General features: G+C 38.2%; 1 protein-coding gene across 1 annotated transcript; it reads right to left on the minus strand.

Moving 5' to 3' along the window:
- Positions 1-7,328: 7,328 nt before the first annotated feature.
- On the minus strand, positions 7,329-8,679 carry LOC149238171 (uncharacterized). Its single transcript, XM_089369492.1, has 4 exons — positions 8,253-8,679; positions 7,917-8,165; positions 7,612-7,670; positions 7,329-7,403 (listed from the first exon to the last, which is right to left on the minus strand). Exons 1-4 carry the CDS (start codon positions 8,677-8,679, stop codon positions 7,329-7,331), a joined length of 810 nt encoding a protein of 269 aa, XP_089225618.1.
- Between the last annotated feature and the right edge of the window lie 10,620 nt (positions 8,680-19,299).

Genomic DNA, 19,299 nt, shown 5'->3' on the forward strand with positions numbered 1-19,299 from the left:
ACTCACACACTCCATATTCAGGATACAAAAGCGCTAAGAACACTTGGAAACATATGACGAATACTAACTTAAACCATAAATCCCTAAATATATAACATTTCCACATCGCCTCTAATGACCTGAGGCCTTGGAGATGTCATTAAATCATGATATCCTTGTATTCAAAAACCTGCAACATAAGAGAGATCTGTCATACACAAAATAACCAAACCTGAGGAATGACACTGCGCATTTAAGATTGACAATTTGGGGAATTTCGGTCAGATAAGTGAATTGAATGTTCATATTTGATCCCAATTAATACCTAGTTTTAGTCCATACCATCTATCCATCCGATTGAGACTAACAAGCTGGGGAAGAGACGTGGAGAACACATACCCTCCACGTGAAGGCACTTATATTCAACACTATGTGGCTGAGACTCCTTACACCTTTCAAATCTAACAATCATACCATTACATTCAATGTTACTCTCGCAAATCAAGGAGCAAACAAAACAATTCCTCGCCTTTTCCATATGACACACAATTTTTTTTAAGGAACTGGAGAGAAGCACCCATGCTTGTTGTTTAATTCCAATATTCCAAGCTCAAGCACTACCTTGCGATTACGTAATTTGCCAACATCTTCGTTTAGGTGTCTTAGATTGTGAAAGAGGGAAACATCTTCAAAATTTTCCAATTGCATAGCAATTTTGTTCACCATGACTAGGGAAGAAGGACCTCAATTTAATTTCGCCTTTAAAATCATCTTTATGAATCATCGAATCCCTAAGAACTTTTATTCTTCTTATTCCATTACTTATAGCTTTGTCTACACCTTTCCATAATGTAAAAAATTCAGCTTGGTTATTTGTTGTTGAATCCAAACCCCAAGCAAATCTAATCTCTATTTGTTTTTTGGAGAAAAGATCACCCCTCCCACTCTGCCACCCTTATCATTTAAAAAATTTTAAATATAAAAAATATAAATATTTTTGAAATTTATATATTAATAATTTTTATTGATTAATTTTTATTTAATTATTTAATTAAACAGTATATTAAAAACAAATTATATAAAATATTACTTTATATTTATATGGGATAAAAATTATAACATATTAAATAAATTATTTAGCTTAAATTAATTAAATAAATAATAAAAAATTTATATAAAAAATATATTAAAAAGTGAATTCGGAAAAAATGTTAAGGAAGCATCCTCAAGTCCAAAGTGCCATATAATTATTTCTAACTTTATACTTGAATATCGTCTTGAGTATGGTGATAGATCAAACTAAGTAATCCATTTCTAACATGTAGTATTAATAGATATTTTATTAAAAACTATTTAGATTTAATGAGACACACACGTTACTTCTTTTATTTTTTGGTATGAGTTTTATAATAATCAATTTACCAGTAAATTTATGGAAAGTATAATTTTTTTTCTGAACTACTGTAAATTTATAAGATGTGTGAGCACTCTATTTTTTTTTAAACCACGTGTCTTGTTTTTATTGGTTTGCTTGCCTTCAACAATTCTTTGACACTAGGAGTAATTGCTATATAAGATATCCAACCCTACCTAAATTTACATGTTACACAAATTTGTTATGTTATTTTCTAATCAATTTCATTATTTTATTTATTTATTTTTATTTTTATTTTTTGGGTAAATTTTTTCATAAATCAAATAATTTTTTTGACTTATAATTTTAAGTTATGCAAAGAGAGAGAATCACTACAATCATTGCAATCTATTAAGGGTGAGAGAGATGCATTTTCTTTTTCAAATTTCACATTTTAAAATACATTTGCATGAAGATATTTGATTCCTCTATAGACATGCTAAGTTCTTGCTTAAAATGGATCTATAATAATACATATTACATAGAAACATAAAATGAGGCGTCTTTATCCAATCAAAATATTGTGGAATTTTATCATAGAAAATTTAATCTCGTATTTTTTATATTAGCGTTTTAGTTTTTTATTGTTTAAAATTTTTAAAATTATTTGAAGAAAATATTTCTCTACTTTTTGTTTGTTTGTTTGTTTGTTTTTTTCTTGTGTTTTTTTTTTTAATATTTGAATTAATTATAAAATATGTTCTTACATCATAGTTGTACATCAAGAATTACATTATGGTTTTCTTCCATCGTCGGTACCATATACAAACTCTTGAACCAAAATTATCCTCTGTAGAGGAATACAACAAAATATAATCCTCGATTATAACATATTTCCATAGATCCTATAGATAATTTAAGTCTAGATACTTGACATTAGGGTTGCTGGAACTATTGAATATTTATATTTAAGTCCAAAATATTGACTATAGATTTGAATTCTTCAACCTGACTAATAGGCCTTCCACTAAGGAGCGACAAGGCTCTTAATTGACTATTAACCATCAACTCTCCAAATTGCAAATTGCAACATTAGTTGGCACATTGATTTGCTTATTGGTTATTATCCCTTAGAATGTGCTTGAAACCCATCTTTGAGATATCATTTAATACCTTCTTAATCTGATTCCTGATATTATTGATAACTTTGTCTCTAGGTGAAGATCCTTTGCCCAAATGCTAAATTCCTAAAAGGGAGTCACTTAACGCAATGAGAGAAGAGACCTGAAATTATTTGGTAGGAAGAATGCCTTGGATTAAACCATAGGCTTCAGCCTAATTATTTGTAATCTTCCCCAAGACTCATGAATATTCTAAAATCTTGATTTCTTTGGTAGCATAAAGAAGCCCTAAAGAAGAAATTCACTATATACATGCATTTCCATATGGGCCAATCAACCATATAGACATTCTAGGTTTTCTTGCATGCACCATTGGTTCCATTGAAGATGAGGCAAGTTGTCTTGCATATGCCATTGGTTCCTCTTAAGGTCCTAAAAGAGATAGGGTGAGTGAATGGAGGTTTTGAACTCTGTTCCCCTTTGTAATTCCAATTTCCAAGAGCCCACAAGAAAATTCATTGATAAGATCAAAGTTAGAGAATTGTTTTCGTTATCATTGAAAAAAGCCTCCAAGGAATGAGTGTTGTTTTGTTGGTTGGGTAAATTTGCAGTTGGAAAAGTCACTATTTCTGCTTGGGCCTATTCCTCCATTTGAGGCCTGCTTGACTATCCCCTCTCTCCAACACACCAACGGACTCAATCGTGTTGGAATGGCATGGTAAGGCTATCAAGGTACCAAGTGAAATAGAGCCTAGAGAATTCAAAAATAAACCACAGGAGAAGGGACTCCCATGCCACCAAAGAGGAGCAATTCCACATGAAGAATTTGACACCAGCAAAGCCTGTGGGTGATGACTTTCCATAGTCCCAAGGAAATAGAGAAAGGTGAAAGCCTCTTGATCTTATATAAAGCTAATACAGGGCAAACAATGCCACTCTAACCACACTAATGCAAAGCCACTAGAGGAGAAATAAGGTAAAATAAAATCCAGTGGCCTGCAACCTATCTTCTAGGCCAAACATACTAGAATTGAACCAATATAAAGCACACAAATATGAATGTAGTAAACCAGAACCACAAAATATAACATCCAAAATAGAACAAGCGAGGAGCCAACACCTAAAATTCAACCCAAAAATCACTATGACATAAATTATGTACTAGGCCAACCAAAGACTTTGATTTACCTCATAAAACAACTGAGTGAAGAGAGGCAAGGTTAGTTCCAAACCTGAAACATAATTATAAAACTTTTTCCAAGCCTTATCAACGACATGCACCTTCCAAGCATACACAATTTTCACCACACCATGGTCCCAAGCGTCATTGTCATGCTTTTGACAACCATAAAGTCTCAAAAAATACAACCATTGGAACAAAAAAAGGCCTTCATTGCAATTGAGAACTAGACTTATCGGGACATCATGAAGCCTACCTTGTCAAGCTTTTAAGCACCAGATCACCTTCATCGAGGAGAAATTGTAAGGAAGTATCGTGAAACTGCAAGACCCACCACGGTTTAAACCTTAATGTTGCATGTATCATGTATGGTGGGGGGCACACGCCATGTCACCCCCGCTCTTTATGAGCCTTAGGAGTCGGTGGGGTGACTAGCACCCCCCGACCCCACCATTTCGCTGATCATACACACCCATGAGGGTTACTTAAATTTGATGTTGATTTTGGTAACCATAATCATTATGATATTGTTTATATATATTTAAGCTTTACAACATTGGAATTTTAGTTAAGTTCACATTAAACAATTTTAAATTCATAATACTATTTTTAATTATGCTTTGTATTCTAGTATGGTTCTACTTTAATTGTATGTTGTAGTTTTAGTGAAATATATATTAAATTTTTAATTGTCAAAAGGGACTATTTAATATGGCTGGGAGGAATAATTGTTATCATACCCACCCAAGTTCAATTTCAATAAATGACATGATGAGATTTATTGTAATAACTTTAAACCTTGTTGTTGAGTTTGAGTAATCCTTCAAAAAAATGAAAAGCTCACACTCGCAGGAATTAAAATTTCACACTTGCAGGAATTGAAATATCACACTTGTTATAATTTAAATATCACATTTGTAGGAAATGAAATACTAACTACGACACTCTTGGAGAAAAGTAAATCACCCTTGCTAAAAGGTAAACATTTAGACATGAAAGTAAATCACTCTTGCCAGAAAGTAAACACATAGGTAGGAAAGTAAATAAATCTTGCTAGAAAGTAAACACATAGGGAGGAAAGTAGATAGACGACTTGCTCAAGCTAACTGCTTGATCCTAAACTCTACAAAAAAACTATACATGAATTATTGAGATACTAAATGCTAGCAAACTGTGATGCGAAAATCCAAACTAAATACATACTAATACCAACAAATCTAGGAAATAAAGTAAAACATTGTTCGATCCAATCAACAAAACAATACAAATCAGAGTGAATCTCTTAATGAGTTGTAGTCACACACTAATAGTTAGGTAATATAGAAATTGCTTAGTGAGTTATAGCAACATGAATGATTAAGAAATAGAGTAAATAATCAAATAAGCTAAAGTTTAAATGAAAATATAAACTAACCTAATGAAAATAAAGGTAGTACCTAGTTAAGGACAATATCCTACCTCCCTAGACTGGGCATTGATTAAGCTTACAACAAAACGCCTACATTATTAGTGCATCACACTCATACAATGGAATAAGAACTAACAAGATTTATTTGACAACAATAAAAGTATTTCAAATGTTAGACTTTTGCAACCAGTTTATTGTTGTAATATGACTTCCAGATCCATTGCATTTATAAATGTTTTAATAGACGTTTCGACCCACTACTATGGTTCATCATCAAGATGCATCTTTTTGTATCTTGATGATGAACCATAGTAATGGGTTCGAAATGTCGATTAAAACATTTCTGAATGTGATGGATCTGGAAGTCATATTACAACAATCAAAATATTATTAGAATAGTCTTCTTCTTTTTACTTCCTTACTTTTCTAGCTTGAATAGAGAAGGGTATTTATACAATTCTTTAATCTCTTAATTTGATCAATCAAGGGAAAACCATGAAAATCTTTGATTCCCAGGTTTTTCTCCCTTTCTTACAACAACATAGCCAAAAGATGGAAAAATTGTACATTTGTTGACTCATTTAGCCACCACAACAGGAAAAAGGTCATTTCAAATCTTTTGTGGTCAAGCTTTCCTCACTAGGTGACCAATCACCCTTGTTGGTTCCTCTGTTGGGTAATCAAATGGCTAATTCCTCCATTGGGAAATTGGTAGTGAAAATTGTGCATCCAGTAGTTGATTTGTGTTGTGATGATACAATTGTTTATAGATTTTCAACACCATAGGTAACGAGTTGCACTATCATGCTTCCATGGGTGGTGTGTCAAAGTGTTACAACTTTAATATCTTGGACATGTTACAACGTTGGTACTTTGGACTCATGATGAGTCCAGCCCACGTTGACACGCTTCCCACAGCTATCAATGCAGAAATAAAGTGAAATTAATGATGAACATCATATTTTGGTATTGGATTGATTTGCCGGCGATTGGTTTTTTTAATGACAAGGATTTGATCCTTGGTGCTCGCACAATTGATTGGTACTTCTAGTTTCGGTTCTTTGACAAGTGTCCACTCTCGGAATTCTCAAATCTATTTTGGTATGGGCGATCAAACCCACACCCAAGTCATTTTTTCACCCATTCTCCCAATTCTGTGAGCTCTGCGTTCTCGACGGTTTCTGGTGGTTTCGATATGGAGTTCTGTTGCTGCATCCTCTGGTTCAGGGCTTCGGCCTGATAATCTCCCCTCTTCGTCTGGCAATGGTTGTACCCAATCGGTAGGTTCAATTCTTGTCCGGTCCGTGTTAAATTTTGACTGTTCATTGGGTATCTGTGGCTTCCTATTACGTCTCTGTGTCCCTTCTCTTTGGTATGCGGTTTTGATGTTTGTATCTTCCTCAGTTGTTGTGGTCATTTGCTGGTTGGAGCTACTTCAGGTGGCAACCCTCTGGTTTTGAATCGACCTTCCACGAATCTGGCAGAATCCGGCGCCAACCTTCTTCGGTTCCTCTGTCACTCACAAGGTAAGTTCAGTTGGTTCCATGTTATCAATATCTGCTCCTTTTCCCTCAGTCAACTAATGGTTCGGCTCCTTGTGAGCAGGGTGACCTGGTGGGTTTATTATAGTCACGGCTTTCCTCTGTCAGGTAAAGAACTGAAACTTATTTTCTTTTGCTAGGTTGTAGGGCCTCGTTTCTTTTCACTGTCAGTGCTTATATCGTTTGTATATGTTTGTTGCTGCAGGTATGGCTGCTCGAGGGTTTCGGCGCCTGGCAATTTGGTTGCTACGACTAGACACGGGTAGTGTCGTTCTATGCTCTTTGGTTGCTTCCGTTCGGCCTTAGGCTATGTTTGTTAGAGTCTGTATAATTATGATTTGTTGGGTCACTGTCTGCACACTGTCTCGTTGTAGGCTTACACAAGCATTTCTTTCCTGTCTGGTTATTGTAATGGGTCGAGGGTTCTAAACCCGTACTGTGTCCAGTTCCCGCTTTGTCGTAGGCATGGTCGGTATAATTGTAAGACAGGTCTTTTTGGTTTCGAACAAGATGTATATGGATGTATGAATGAACTCAAATTCTATTTTCTTGTCTGTATTAATTTAAATATGGAATTGTAAATGGTTGTTCACTAGCATACCTAGCAATGTTAAAATGTTGTTACTTGTTTGGGCTCGACTGGTTCCACCTCCTTGACATTCAATTGTGTGTGTGGTCTCGGGGACTGTATGGTTGGTTTTCACAACACGTTCCTTGGGTTCCTTTGCAACTTGTGTGCTTGCGTTCAATTGCTAAAATCGTTGTGACTACAATCACGTGTAAGACCATATGCCTGTAAATTTGTTACAAACAATCTGTACTGTACATACAAACAAATGTAATCTCACTTAAAATAATGTAAACGACCTTTAGAACGTTGGAGAGGAAATGTGCACAGAAATTTCAATCCTTTATTTTTTCATTTCTCTGTAAAATCGAACCCTACACTATGTTTTGTTTCTCTCTTAAAACAACTGTTAGAAAACTGTTAGTTTTCCAACCGCTGTTAGTTATGTCTGATCAGTTACATCAGTTTTGTTACAGAACTTTTCATTGTCTTTCAGCATTATTACAAAGGTGAAATTAGCTGTTTAAAACATTAGTCCTAACTAATTATAATTCCTACTGTTCATTAATTTAACTTAGACAACTTAATTAAATAAAAGTAAAAGAAACAAGCACGTTATCCATTCAGCAAATTTACGCCTTCGTCCCCTTCAAAGACCAAACAGCCTTCCTTTTATCTCATCATGTCAGCCAGATGCTCCTGCATCAGGCTCCCAGGGTAAGAGAAAATCATGGCTCTGTTCCATGAGCTCCTCCACAGAATAACCAGTCTTCTGTATCTGCGCCACGTTGAGCCACGAAATGTCCTCAATTGGATGGTTCTTCCACTTGATGAGGTATCGTAGGTACTCCTTCTTGTGAGTCTTCTTGGCTACTTGGGTATCGAGAATCTTCTCGATCTCATGGGGTTGAACCGAAGGCATGTGCCTCATCCAAGAACTGTCTCCAACTTGGGTGTCCTGTTCTGGCCGTACCACACTGTCATCCTCTAAGTTGGCAGTATAGGGGAATAGGTCTGCCACATTGAAAATAGGTGATATGCCTATATCAGGTGGCAGCTGAATTTCATAAGCGTTGGTTGAGAACTTGCGTAAAATTTTACAGGGACCAATCTTTTTAAATTTCAGTTTGTTATACGCGCCTTTAGGAAACCGTTCTTTGCGTAAGTGAGCAAGGACTTCGTCACCTATATTGAATTGGACTTCCCGTCGCTTTAAATCTGCCTGTTGTTTGTATTTCTGCACGTTGTCCTGCAACTTTAGCTTCACCCGTTCATGTAGTTCACTCATCGCTTCTGCAAAATCTTCTTCGTCTGCACTCCTCCGCTCCAACTTTCCCAAATCTCGCAGTTCATGTATCCCTCGAGGATGCATGCCGTATAAGATTTGAAATGGACTGTGTCCGGTGCTACGATTTGGCGAATCGTTATAAGCGAATTCTGCCTGAGCGAGAGCGCGATCCCATAACCGTGAATTTTCCCCAGTCAAACTCCGTAACAAATTTCCCAAATTCCTGTTCATCACTTCCATTTGTCCATCAGTCTGCGGACGATATGCAGAACTGAAGTTCAACTATGTGTCAAACTTTTTCCACAGGGTGTGCCAAAAGTGTCCTGTGAATTTTACGTCCCTGTCAGAAATAATAGATCTAGGTAGGCCGTGTAATCTAACAATCTCTGTGAAAAACAGGTGAGCTACATGAGTGGCATCACTAGTTTTTCGACATGGAATAAAATGCGCCATTTTTGAAAATCTGTCTACCACCACCATCACTGAGTCATATCCCCGCTGCGTTCTAGGCAGTCCTAAGACAAAGTCAATGTTGACTGAGTCCCATGGCCTACTTGGAACAGGTAGTGGTGTGTAAAGTCCAGTGTTTTGACTATGTCCCTTAGCTAATTGGCAGACTTTACACCTGTTTACATACCAATGTACATCCCTGCACATTCGGGGCCAGTAATAAAAGTGTCTGAGCTGCTCCAAAGTCTTGTCTATGCCGAAATGACCGGCTAGACCCCCACTATGTTTCTCCCATACAATATTTTCTCTCATCGAACAGTCCAAGATACATAACTGTCCTCCTCTAAACAATAATCCTTCCTGCAAGTTGTAGTCCAACCATGGACTTGTATTCCTCAGCACGGGATTCTGACAGGCTTCAAAGGCTTCCTTGAAGTCTGTGTCGGTCTGGTACAAATATTTTAAGTGTTCGAATCCCATCACCTGTATTGTACTTTCCTGTAAGAGCAAAGCTCTTCTGCTCAATGCGTCTGCCACTTTATTGGCTTGCCCACTGATGTGTTTCAGCACAAAGGTGAAACTCTGCAGATACTCTACCCATTTGGCATGCTTGTGGTTCAATTTATGTTGTTGCATTACATATTGCAGCGCTGAATTATCAGAAAATAGTACAAACTCATTCCCCAGCAGGTAGTGTCTCCAATGCTTTAAAGCTTGGACAACAGCATAAAATTCCTTATCATATGAGGAATATTTCTGCCTGCTCTCATTCAATTTCTCACTAAAGAATGCAACCGGTTTATCTTCTTGACTGAGCACAGTGCCAATGGCTGTCCCACTTGCATCACACCGAACCTGGAAAAGCTTATTAAAATCTGGTAGCCTTAGAATCGGCCTCTCTGTAATCTTTCGTTTCAAGAGCTGGAAACTGTTCTCTGCTGCCTTGGTCCAACAAAAAGGCTGACTGGCCTTTTTGATGGTGTCTAGCATCAGCGCGCAGATTTCACTAAAATTCCTTATAAACTTGCGGTAAAAACTCGCCAACCCGTGAAAGCTACGTACCTCAAACAAGCTCTTCGGTGACAGCCAATTGACGATTGCTGCGATCTTTTCTGGATCCATCTTCAATTCATTTTCTGCGATTACAAAGCCCAAATAAACTAGTTCTTTCTGCAGGAAAGTACATTTCTTCAGGTTTATCAGCAGTTTGTTCTGCTGTAATTTCTCTAGCACTCTTCGAACATGTTGAAGGTGCTCTTCTTTCATTCTGTTGAAAATCAAAATATCATCAAGATATACTATCACAAACTTACCGATAAACTCTTTCAACATTTCATTCATCAACCTCATAAAAGTATTAGGATCATTACTAAAACCAAACGGCATGATTAGCCACTCGTATAGCCCTTCATTGGTCTTGAAGGCTATCTTCCTCTCATCTCCTTCTCTGATCCTGATCTAATGATAGCCACTCTTCAGATCGATCTTCGTGAAATAAGCTGCCCCACTGAGGCAATCCATCATATCGTCCATTCTAGGTAAGGGAAACCTATATCGAATAGTGATTTTATTAATAGCTCGTGAGTCCGTACACATCCGCCATTCTCAACCCTTCTTAGGCACGAGCACTGTTGGCATCACACAAGGGCTCAAGCTCTCTCTGATCATCCCCTTGTCCAGCAGCTCTTGCACTTGTTTGCGAATCTCTTTGTTATCCTTCAGGCTCATTTGATACGCTGCTTTGTTTGGTAGGCTAGCTCCGGGTATGAAATCGATATGATGGCTGATGCTCCTCTTGGGAGGTAACTTGTCTGGTAAGTCATCAACTACAATGTCCTTGAATTCCTCTAACATTCCCTGAATCTCTGCAAGAAATTCAGACATCTCTGTGTGCAGCACCACAGTCTTAGTTCTCCTCACGACAGCATAATTCACTTCGTTCTCCTCGATTTGTTTGATAAATTGTTTTCCTCCTACCAACAATGCTTTTGTTCCACTTGCTTTTGTTGTATCCTCTTCTTTGATGGGTATAAGCGTATTCTTGACTCCATCTTTCACAAATTTGTAACAATTCGTCTTCCCATCGTGCATCACCTTCAGATCATACTGCCACGGTCTCCCCAGCAGTATATGGCACACGTCCATTGGCATGATATCGCACACAACCTTGTCCTGGTACTTGTCGATGTGAAATTCAACCTCACATTGTTCATCAACTAATAGCTGGTGGCCTTTCTGCAACCATGACACCTTGTAAGGTGTAGGGTGCTTAAGTCGCCTCAATCCCAGCTTCTCCACCATCTCGGTGGCTACCAAATTGTCTGTACTTCCACTATCTATGATCAATTTACAACACTTTCCATGTGATTTGCAAACTGTCCAGAACAGTGCCTTTCGTTGGGTCTGCTCGGCAGTTTCCTTGGCTGGCTTCAATAGCACCTTATTCAGAACCAAAGCCTCTCCTGTTTCTGCCACATTTTCCACCTCTTGGGGCAGTGCCTCAACTTCCTCGGACTATGCAACAAATGTTCCCCTCTGGCCAGCTTGCTCTGCTTCCGGGCATTTGAAGGATCTGTGCCCCCACTTGTGGCACCTGTAGCACTGGACATTAGCTCCCCTTCCTTAGCGATTCCCTCTTCCTCGTTGATATGGTCAACCTCCTCTCATGCTATCTCCCTTCTCTACTGTTCCTAAAGCCCTGGAGCTGTTGCCTTCTTCGCTATTACTAGCAGTTCTCCCTCTGCCGTAGGACTGTCCTCGTCCTCTGCCATTTCCCCGTCCTCTCCTATTATTCTGTTTTCTGTTAATCTTTTCTTCAGCCTTCACAGCACTCTGAAAGGCTTCTTTTATGTTCCGCGGAGAAAGAACATTGATCTCATCCAGTATTTCTAGCCTCAAACCATTCACGTATCTCACTGTCTTCTCTAGAGTATCATCAGTATAACCAGCCCTCAGGTTTACACGGTAAAATTCTTCCGTGTATTCCTTTACTATCATACCTTTCTGTCTTAAGTTTTGTACCCGTCGATAAAGCTCAACCTGATAATCTTTAGGCAGGAATCTGCCTTTCAGCTTTGCCACCATCCTTGGCCACTTCCATATCGGTAGCTTATTCATTCTCCTTCTGTCTGCCTGGACACTATCCCACCATAAAGCGGCGTGTCCCTTTAATTTGGTTGCAGCGAATCTGACTCTTTTATCCTCACTGATCTCTTCATTCTCAAAATACTTATCCAACTCATTTATCCAGTCCAGCAGAACATCTGCGGACAGACTGCCATCATAATTGGGAATCTCCGGTTTGGGCTTGCTGCTAGCTAGCAGCACTGACCTCAACAATTTCATCTCTGGGGCCTCTTCATCTGATTCATCTGTCGTAGCTACTGCCTCATCTTCACTGTCATCCCCAACTTCTGGGTCTCTTCTCCTTCCTACCTCCACTGCCTCTAGGCGAGCAGTAAGGGCCCTTAATTCTTCCCTCAAGCCCTCATCTGCTGCTCTGCGCACACCTCTTCCACGTCCTCGTCTTTGAACCTCCATATTCCGATTTTTTTCAACTTCCTGCTCTAATACCACTTGATGAGTCCAGCCCACGTTGACACGCTTCCCACGGCTATCAATGCAGAAATAAAGTGAAATTAATGATGAACAACAGATTTTGGTATTGGATTGATTTGTCGGCGATTGGTTTTTTTAATGACAAGGATTTGATCCTTGGTGCTCGCACAATTGATTGGTACTTCTGGTTTCGGTTCTTTGACAAGTGTCCACTCTCGGAATTCTCAAATCTGTCTTGGTATGGGCGATCAAACCCGCGCCCAAGTCATTTGTTCACCCATTCTCCTGGTTCTGTGAGCTCTGCGTTCTCGACGGTTTCTGGTGGTTTCGATATGGAGTTCTGTTGCTGCGTCCTCTGGTTCAGATCTTCGGCCTGATAATCTCCCCTCTTCGTCCGGCAATGGCTGTACCCAATCGGTAGGTTCAATTCTTGTCTGGTCCGTGTTAAATTTTGACTGTTCGTTGGGTATCTGTGGCTTCTTGTTACGTCTCTGCGTCCCTTCTCTTTGGTATGCGATTTTGATGTTTGTATCTTCCTCAGTTGTTGTGGTCGTTTGCTGGTTGGAGCTGCTTCAGGTGGCAACCCTCTGGTTTTGAATCGACCTTCCACGAATCTGGCAGAATCCGATGCCAACCTTCTTCGGTTCCTCCGTCACTCACAAGGTAAGTTCAGTTGGTTCCATGTTATCAATATCTGCTCCTTTTCCCTCAGTCAACTAATGGTTCGGCTCCTTGTGAGCAGGGTGACCTGGTGGGTTTATTATAGTCGCGGCTTGCCTCCGTCAGGTAAAGAACTGAAACTTATTTGCTTTTGCTAGGTTGCAGGGCCTCGTTTCTTTTCACTGTCAGTGCTTATATCGTTTGTATATGTTTGTTGTTGCAGGTATGGCTGCTCGAGGGTTTCGGCGCCTGGCAATTTGGTTGCTACGACTAGACACAGGTAGTGTCGTTCTATGCTCTTTGGTTGCTTCCGTTCGGCCTTAGGCTATGTTTGTTAGAGTCTGTATAATTATGATTTGTTGGGTCACTGTCTGCACACTGTCTCGTTGTAGGCTTAAAGAAGCATTTCTTTCCTGTCTGGTTATTGTAATGGGTCAAGGGTTCTAAACCCGCACTGTGTCCAGTTCCCGCTTTGTTGTAGGCATGATCTGTATAATTGTAAGACAAGTCTTTTTGGTTTCGAGCAAGATGTATATGGATGTATGAATGAACTCGAATTCTATTTTCTTGTCTGTATTAATTTAAATATGGAATTGTAAATGGTTGTTCACTGGCATACCTGGCAATGTTAAAATGTTGTTACTTGTTTGGGCTCGGCTGGTTCCACCTCCTTGACATTCAATTGTGTGTGTGGTCTCGGGGACTGTATGGTTGGTTTTCACAGCACGTTCCTTGGGTTCCTTTGCAACCTGTGTGCTCACGTTCAATTGCTAAAATCGTTGTGACTACAATCACGTATAAGACCATATGCCTGTAAATATGCTACAAACAATCTGTACTGTACATACAAACAAATGTAATCTCACTTAAAATAATGTAAACGGCCTTTAGAACGCTGGAGAGGAAATGTGCACAGAAATTTCAATCCTTTATTTTTTCATTTCTCTGTAAAATCGAACCCTACACTGTGTTTTGTTTCTCTCTTAAAACAACTGTTAGTTTTCCAACCGCTGTTAGTTATGTCCAATCAGTTACATCAGTTTTGTTACAGAACTTTTCATTGTCGTTCAGCATTATTACAAAGGTGAAATTAGTTGTTTAAAACATTAATCCTAACTAATTATATTTCCTACTGTTCCTAATTATTGTTCATTAATTTAACTTAGACAACTTAATGAAATAAAAGTAAAAGAAACAAGCACGTTATCCATTCAGCAAATTTACTCCTCCGTCCCCTTCAGAGACCAAACAACCTTCCTTTTATCTCGTCCTGTCAGCTAGATGCTCCTGCATCAACGAATTGCAGCATTGATACCCTTATGTGTTGTACCATCGATACTTTAGTGTGTTGCAACAATAAGTGTTAGATGTGTTGCAACAATGTGACTTGGGGTGTTGGAACAATACATGTTGGAGGTGTTTCACTAATCCAACATGTGGTGTTGCAACACTACAACCTAGAGTTTTGCAACATTTTGTGACCTAAGGTGTTGCAACAAAACAAAGGTATTACAACAACTAATATTCTCTAAATCGTTTTTTGTCAGATCTAGGGTTACCTATATGAGTTTGTCTGCGGTATTTCTCATAAATTCTCAATAGTTATCATGAAAAGATAAATTCTTTCCCTAATACATAACAATGAGCATTAAAAGTGACATAATCAGTGAGATGTTGTACCTTGGTCAAAAGTGCATGTTACAAGAAAAATGAGATATATGATGGTATGGAGATGGGGGAAATGTATTAAAAATTTAATGAATAGGCGCCAAAGGGATGCCAGTTTGGGCACCCATCAATATGCATCAAAGAGTTTCAAATATGGATTGATGTTTGGCCAAAACTACATGTCAGGATGGATGAATTGAGAAGGTACCTAAAAGGCTTTGAATACATGAAATTGCACCATAATCAATAAATACCATTTTATAAGAATCCTTTTCATATGGTGGGATATGATGATCTCTAGTGAATCGATCACAATTCTTTTAATGGTGTAGTGATGCCCCTCTTGCTAGAATCTCATGTATAACTAACGTAATTCCATGGTAATTGGACCTATTGTCCATAGCAATTTAGTATCTATGGAAATGTCATAGTCACATATTTCAATCTGTTGAAGCCCCGAAAATCGGGTCGACAACAAGGGGGATACCCACCCGGTCCGGACCTTGGTTGGCAGCTCCTTATCCGTTTGGTATAGCGGGTCCGACTGGGGATAATGGGACCAGTTTCCCAATTTAAGGGTGTGTGTGTGTGCAGAGTTGGATGATGCTGATCTAAGAGTACTTAAAGCTAATTTAATTCAAACTTTTAAACTAACTCTATGCTATTGTAATCTAATGAGAAACAACACATCTAATCTACGCTAACCCAGGGTGTATTTCTTCTATTATGCGATCTAAAGAGATTTCAAACAATAACTGGTAATAAAGATCATTCAGCTATCATAAGAATAGAAATCAATTAAGATAAACCACTTTTCATAAAAAGTTAGGCAAAACAGTTGTGAACAACATATCGCATAATAAGTTATTCATATATCAAACATAAATAAATGACTCCACCGTACAAAAGTGCCAAATGGTAACTCACACATTCATGCAGTAACATATAAACAACTAAAAACTGTATATCACTTTAAGAATATAAACAGAAACGGTCAAGAGATAAAAGTACCATTTATGACTGGTTCCACTCATAAGCTTCAAGCAACAATGATTTATCTCTCCTTGCTCTAACATCTACTAAGAGTACAGAAGTGCAACATTAGTAGAAGATATCAAATGCAAACATTAATAAACCTTGATCCATCCATTCATCAAAACCCCCTCCGAGGGTGCAAAAGTGCATGTTCTGAGGACAAGTTTTTTGACAAATTTCTGGACCCTTCTCCTAATGCCTGAGAAGGGTTTAAATACTGCTAACTAATTAACTTAATTACATAAATTTAGGATACGGTTTTAAATGACCGCCCTTCTGCTAAAGCAAAACTATTTCTAAAAATTGAATCTAATTCCTAACCATTTCTGTATTTGCTCCTTAGTGCTACAAGCATGCAACATTCGCTTGGGAAGAGTCGGCTGGTCGCCTTCTGCTTTCGTTTGAGCTATGAAAATAGAAATAACAAGCGCTGGCACCACTTTCTGGTAAACTAGAAGATATTTTCGAGAATCTTCCTCTGGCTGGGTGTATTCACTGCGTGTATACTTGGTAATAACCCAAATTCTTCTCAAACTGATTCTGCTTTTGCTATTTCAGTTTTCGGCCTTGCGAATGACTGAATAAGTTAGGGACTTTTCTCTCTGAACAATTTTCTGCATCGAAAACTGCCTCCGTTCTTTGTTCCGGGCTTTTCTGGTGCGTTTTCCTTCTTTAGCGCCTTTTTTCCTTTACCGGGCATAAGCTTCAGGATCTTTTGTAAACATGCTGCTTTTGACTTTGAGCGTTGGATGGCCTATTGACATCAGCATCTGTTGAGTGATACTCTGGAATCTGTGGTCCTGTTGCATGCGGCATCCATTTATGAAGGCATATCTTCTCTGTTCTCCGAGCATTGACGCTTTCTCCTTTTCCTTAGATGTTTCCTGCACATTGCTTCATGTTATTTCCTGTCTTACAGTTTACACAAAGGAAAAGAGTAATGATAATAAAGATTGACATGAAAGCTTTAAGTTCTTATGAATGTATAAAATCATGACACCCATAGCGAACTGACTCTTTGAAAAACACAAAACTGTCCTTCTTGAATACTTTGGCGTACATTCATTAATTTCTTTTAAGGCGCGCGCCCAATTTTGGTTTACGGACAGCTTTCCTTGAATACTGCGCCGAGGAAAATTTGCGATGGGTGATTTCTGCGACTCGCATCGCAGCATCGTGGATCGCGTCGTCAAGATGTGTCATCGCAGAAATTCATGATCGCATTTATCGCAAATCGCATTCATCGCAGATCGCAGCATCGCAGATCGCAGATTGCGCTTAGTCATTCAATCATTGTGTGCTGCTTACGCAATGTTGCGATATGCGACATCGCATATCGGCCGTCGAAGATTTCTTAAGATTTTTCATTTAAGAGTGCTTCATAATGTATGCGATGCGATGAATTTCGCATCGCTTCTTCGCAGTTTATTATGCTCATAAGAAAATGTTTTATTCTCTTCTCGCGATGCGATATAGTTTTAAGGAGTTGAATACAAAAATTTTCATAAAATGTTTTTTTGGATTTTTTATTAAGGGTCCCCATTTGCTTGGTGTTATTGCTAATACCAAACAAAGAGGGGGGTTGTTGGTGGCCACAACAATGGCGATTCACTGGGAAGAACCAGTTATCTCTGCTTTTCTATTGAATTTTAACTTCCAAAGCAGAAAAATTTTCATAAGTCTAAATTTTGTTATGGACAGATAGAGTACATTATGCCTTATCCTATCAATGATATTTTGTTTCAACCTTTTTCTATTCCAATTGTTTGCTTCCTCAGGCTTTGTCTTTGTATTTACATCAGCCATTACTTGGTCTTTTAAAGATAAAATAAGGTCTTCTCTGTGTGCTGGCTTTTGAAATATGCTCATTTGTCGTAGGTAGAGCCTATGCTGCCAGCAGGCGTCCATAGCCTCGACAGGGTTACCTGTTACCCAGCAATGATCCTTTATCTTGCTTAAGGCTATTTACAACTTTTCAGAGAAAAACCCATTTTGACACTTTTTTCCTTTTTTATTCTCTAAAGAACAATGTCTTGGTTTGGTGGCCAAATTATGACACAGTCATTCACTTGATTTACACTTTTGCTGAACAAGCTGGCTCATGATGAGACCCCTTGTCTTTTGATTGCAACAATCTTGAGTCGTTGCCCTGTTTTGGTGGACAGTATAGGCAAAGTCAGCAAGTTATAATATATGTGATCATGATAAGCCAGCTCGTGATGAGACCTCTTATTCTTTGAGATATAGTGTTTTCTCGGATTGTTCCTCTGAATGCTGCGATTTCCTTTAGCAGGGAGGAAATCATTGTTTTTCCTTAAGAAAGCTCTGGACGACAATAATAGAGTTTGAAAACAGCAGTTTTACAGAGAATCTTTATTTTATTATTGATACCTTTCATTGTGCTGATATAAAACAATTTTTTACCAAAGGTTGCTTTCATCAAATTTTTTGAAGTTGAAACTAGTATCATATCTAGGCTAAAGTTTTTTTTTTTTTTTTTAACTCTATTTGTCAATAATAAAGATCAGATTTTTCGAAAAATTTTACTATTTGTACAAGCGGAAAAAATCAAAATCTGATAGAGAATTGGTGTCTTTTTCGTGAACCCCTGTAGTAACCATCTACAACTGGTTTTATTTATAAGAAAGAAAAGAAAAAACTAAAACTATCCTACAAAATAGAAGAATAATCTTCTATGGAAAATATATTTTAAGGATCTGTCCATTAACAGGCAAAGAATCCCTTCTACCTGCTAAATCCTGCAACACAAACGTTGATGGGCCTATGACTTCTACAATCTGAAAAGGACCAAGCCACATCTTCTGAAATTTTGTATGTTTGCCCTTTTCTTCATGAGCCTTATCCCATTTCAAAACTAGATCTCCCATCTGAAAAAAATTCTGGTCATTATGCTTGAATCAAAAGAGGATTTTATTAGCGCTTGGTGATGAGCATGGGTTTTCTTAGCTTGTTCTCGTCGTTCTTCTAATTTAATTATTTCCATTTGTCTTAATTGTAAGGAGGAAGTAGATACTTCATCGATATATTGTACTAAAGACAAGGAGGGGATCACTAAGTGAGTTGGGAGAACCACTTCCTTCCCATAAACTAAATTAAAAGGAGAAGTGCCGATTGAAGCTTTCTTCGTTATTCTATCTTCCCATAAAGCATTTACCAAAGTTTTGTGCCAATTCTTTTGGTTCTGGTCAACTGTTCTTTTAATAATCCTGATTAGGTTTTTATTTGTTGACTCAGCTAATCCATTACCTTGCGGATAGTAGTTGGCCGAATATTTCAGTTTGAACCCTCTTTTAAGTGCAAACTCAGTCATTGCATTCCCAGAAAAGTATGAGGCATTATCAAACATTAAAGCCGTCGGCAATCCAAACCTAGTGATTATAAATTGATCTATGAATTCAATGATGTTTTCAGAATTAGCTGTCTTGAGAGGAACTGCTTCTACCCATTTAGTAAAATAATCTGTTGTCG

This window comes from Pinus tabuliformis, chromosome 8 (genome assembly GCF_031772625.1).
Source record: "Pinus tabuliformis cultivar Carrire ecotype Pingquan chromosome 8, CPIR1, whole genome shotgun sequence".
NCBI classification, from domain to species: Eukaryota; Viridiplantae; Streptophyta; class Pinopsida; order Pinales; family Pinaceae; genus Pinus; species Pinus tabuliformis.

Coding starts and splice junctions, on each gene's coding strand:
- LOC149238171 (XM_089369492.1), bottom strand. CDS start 8,679: ATGGAAGTGATGAACAGGAATTTGGGAAATTTGTTACGGAGTTTGACT. Junction 8,166..8,252: donor ATTTAAAAAGATTGGTCCCT/GTAAAATTTTAC, acceptor TCAATGTGGCAG/ACCTATTCCCCTATACTGCC. Junction 7,671..7,916: donor GGCGCAGATACAGAAGACTG/GTTATTCTGTGG, acceptor TGTTTTAAACAG/CTAATTTCACCTTTGTAATA.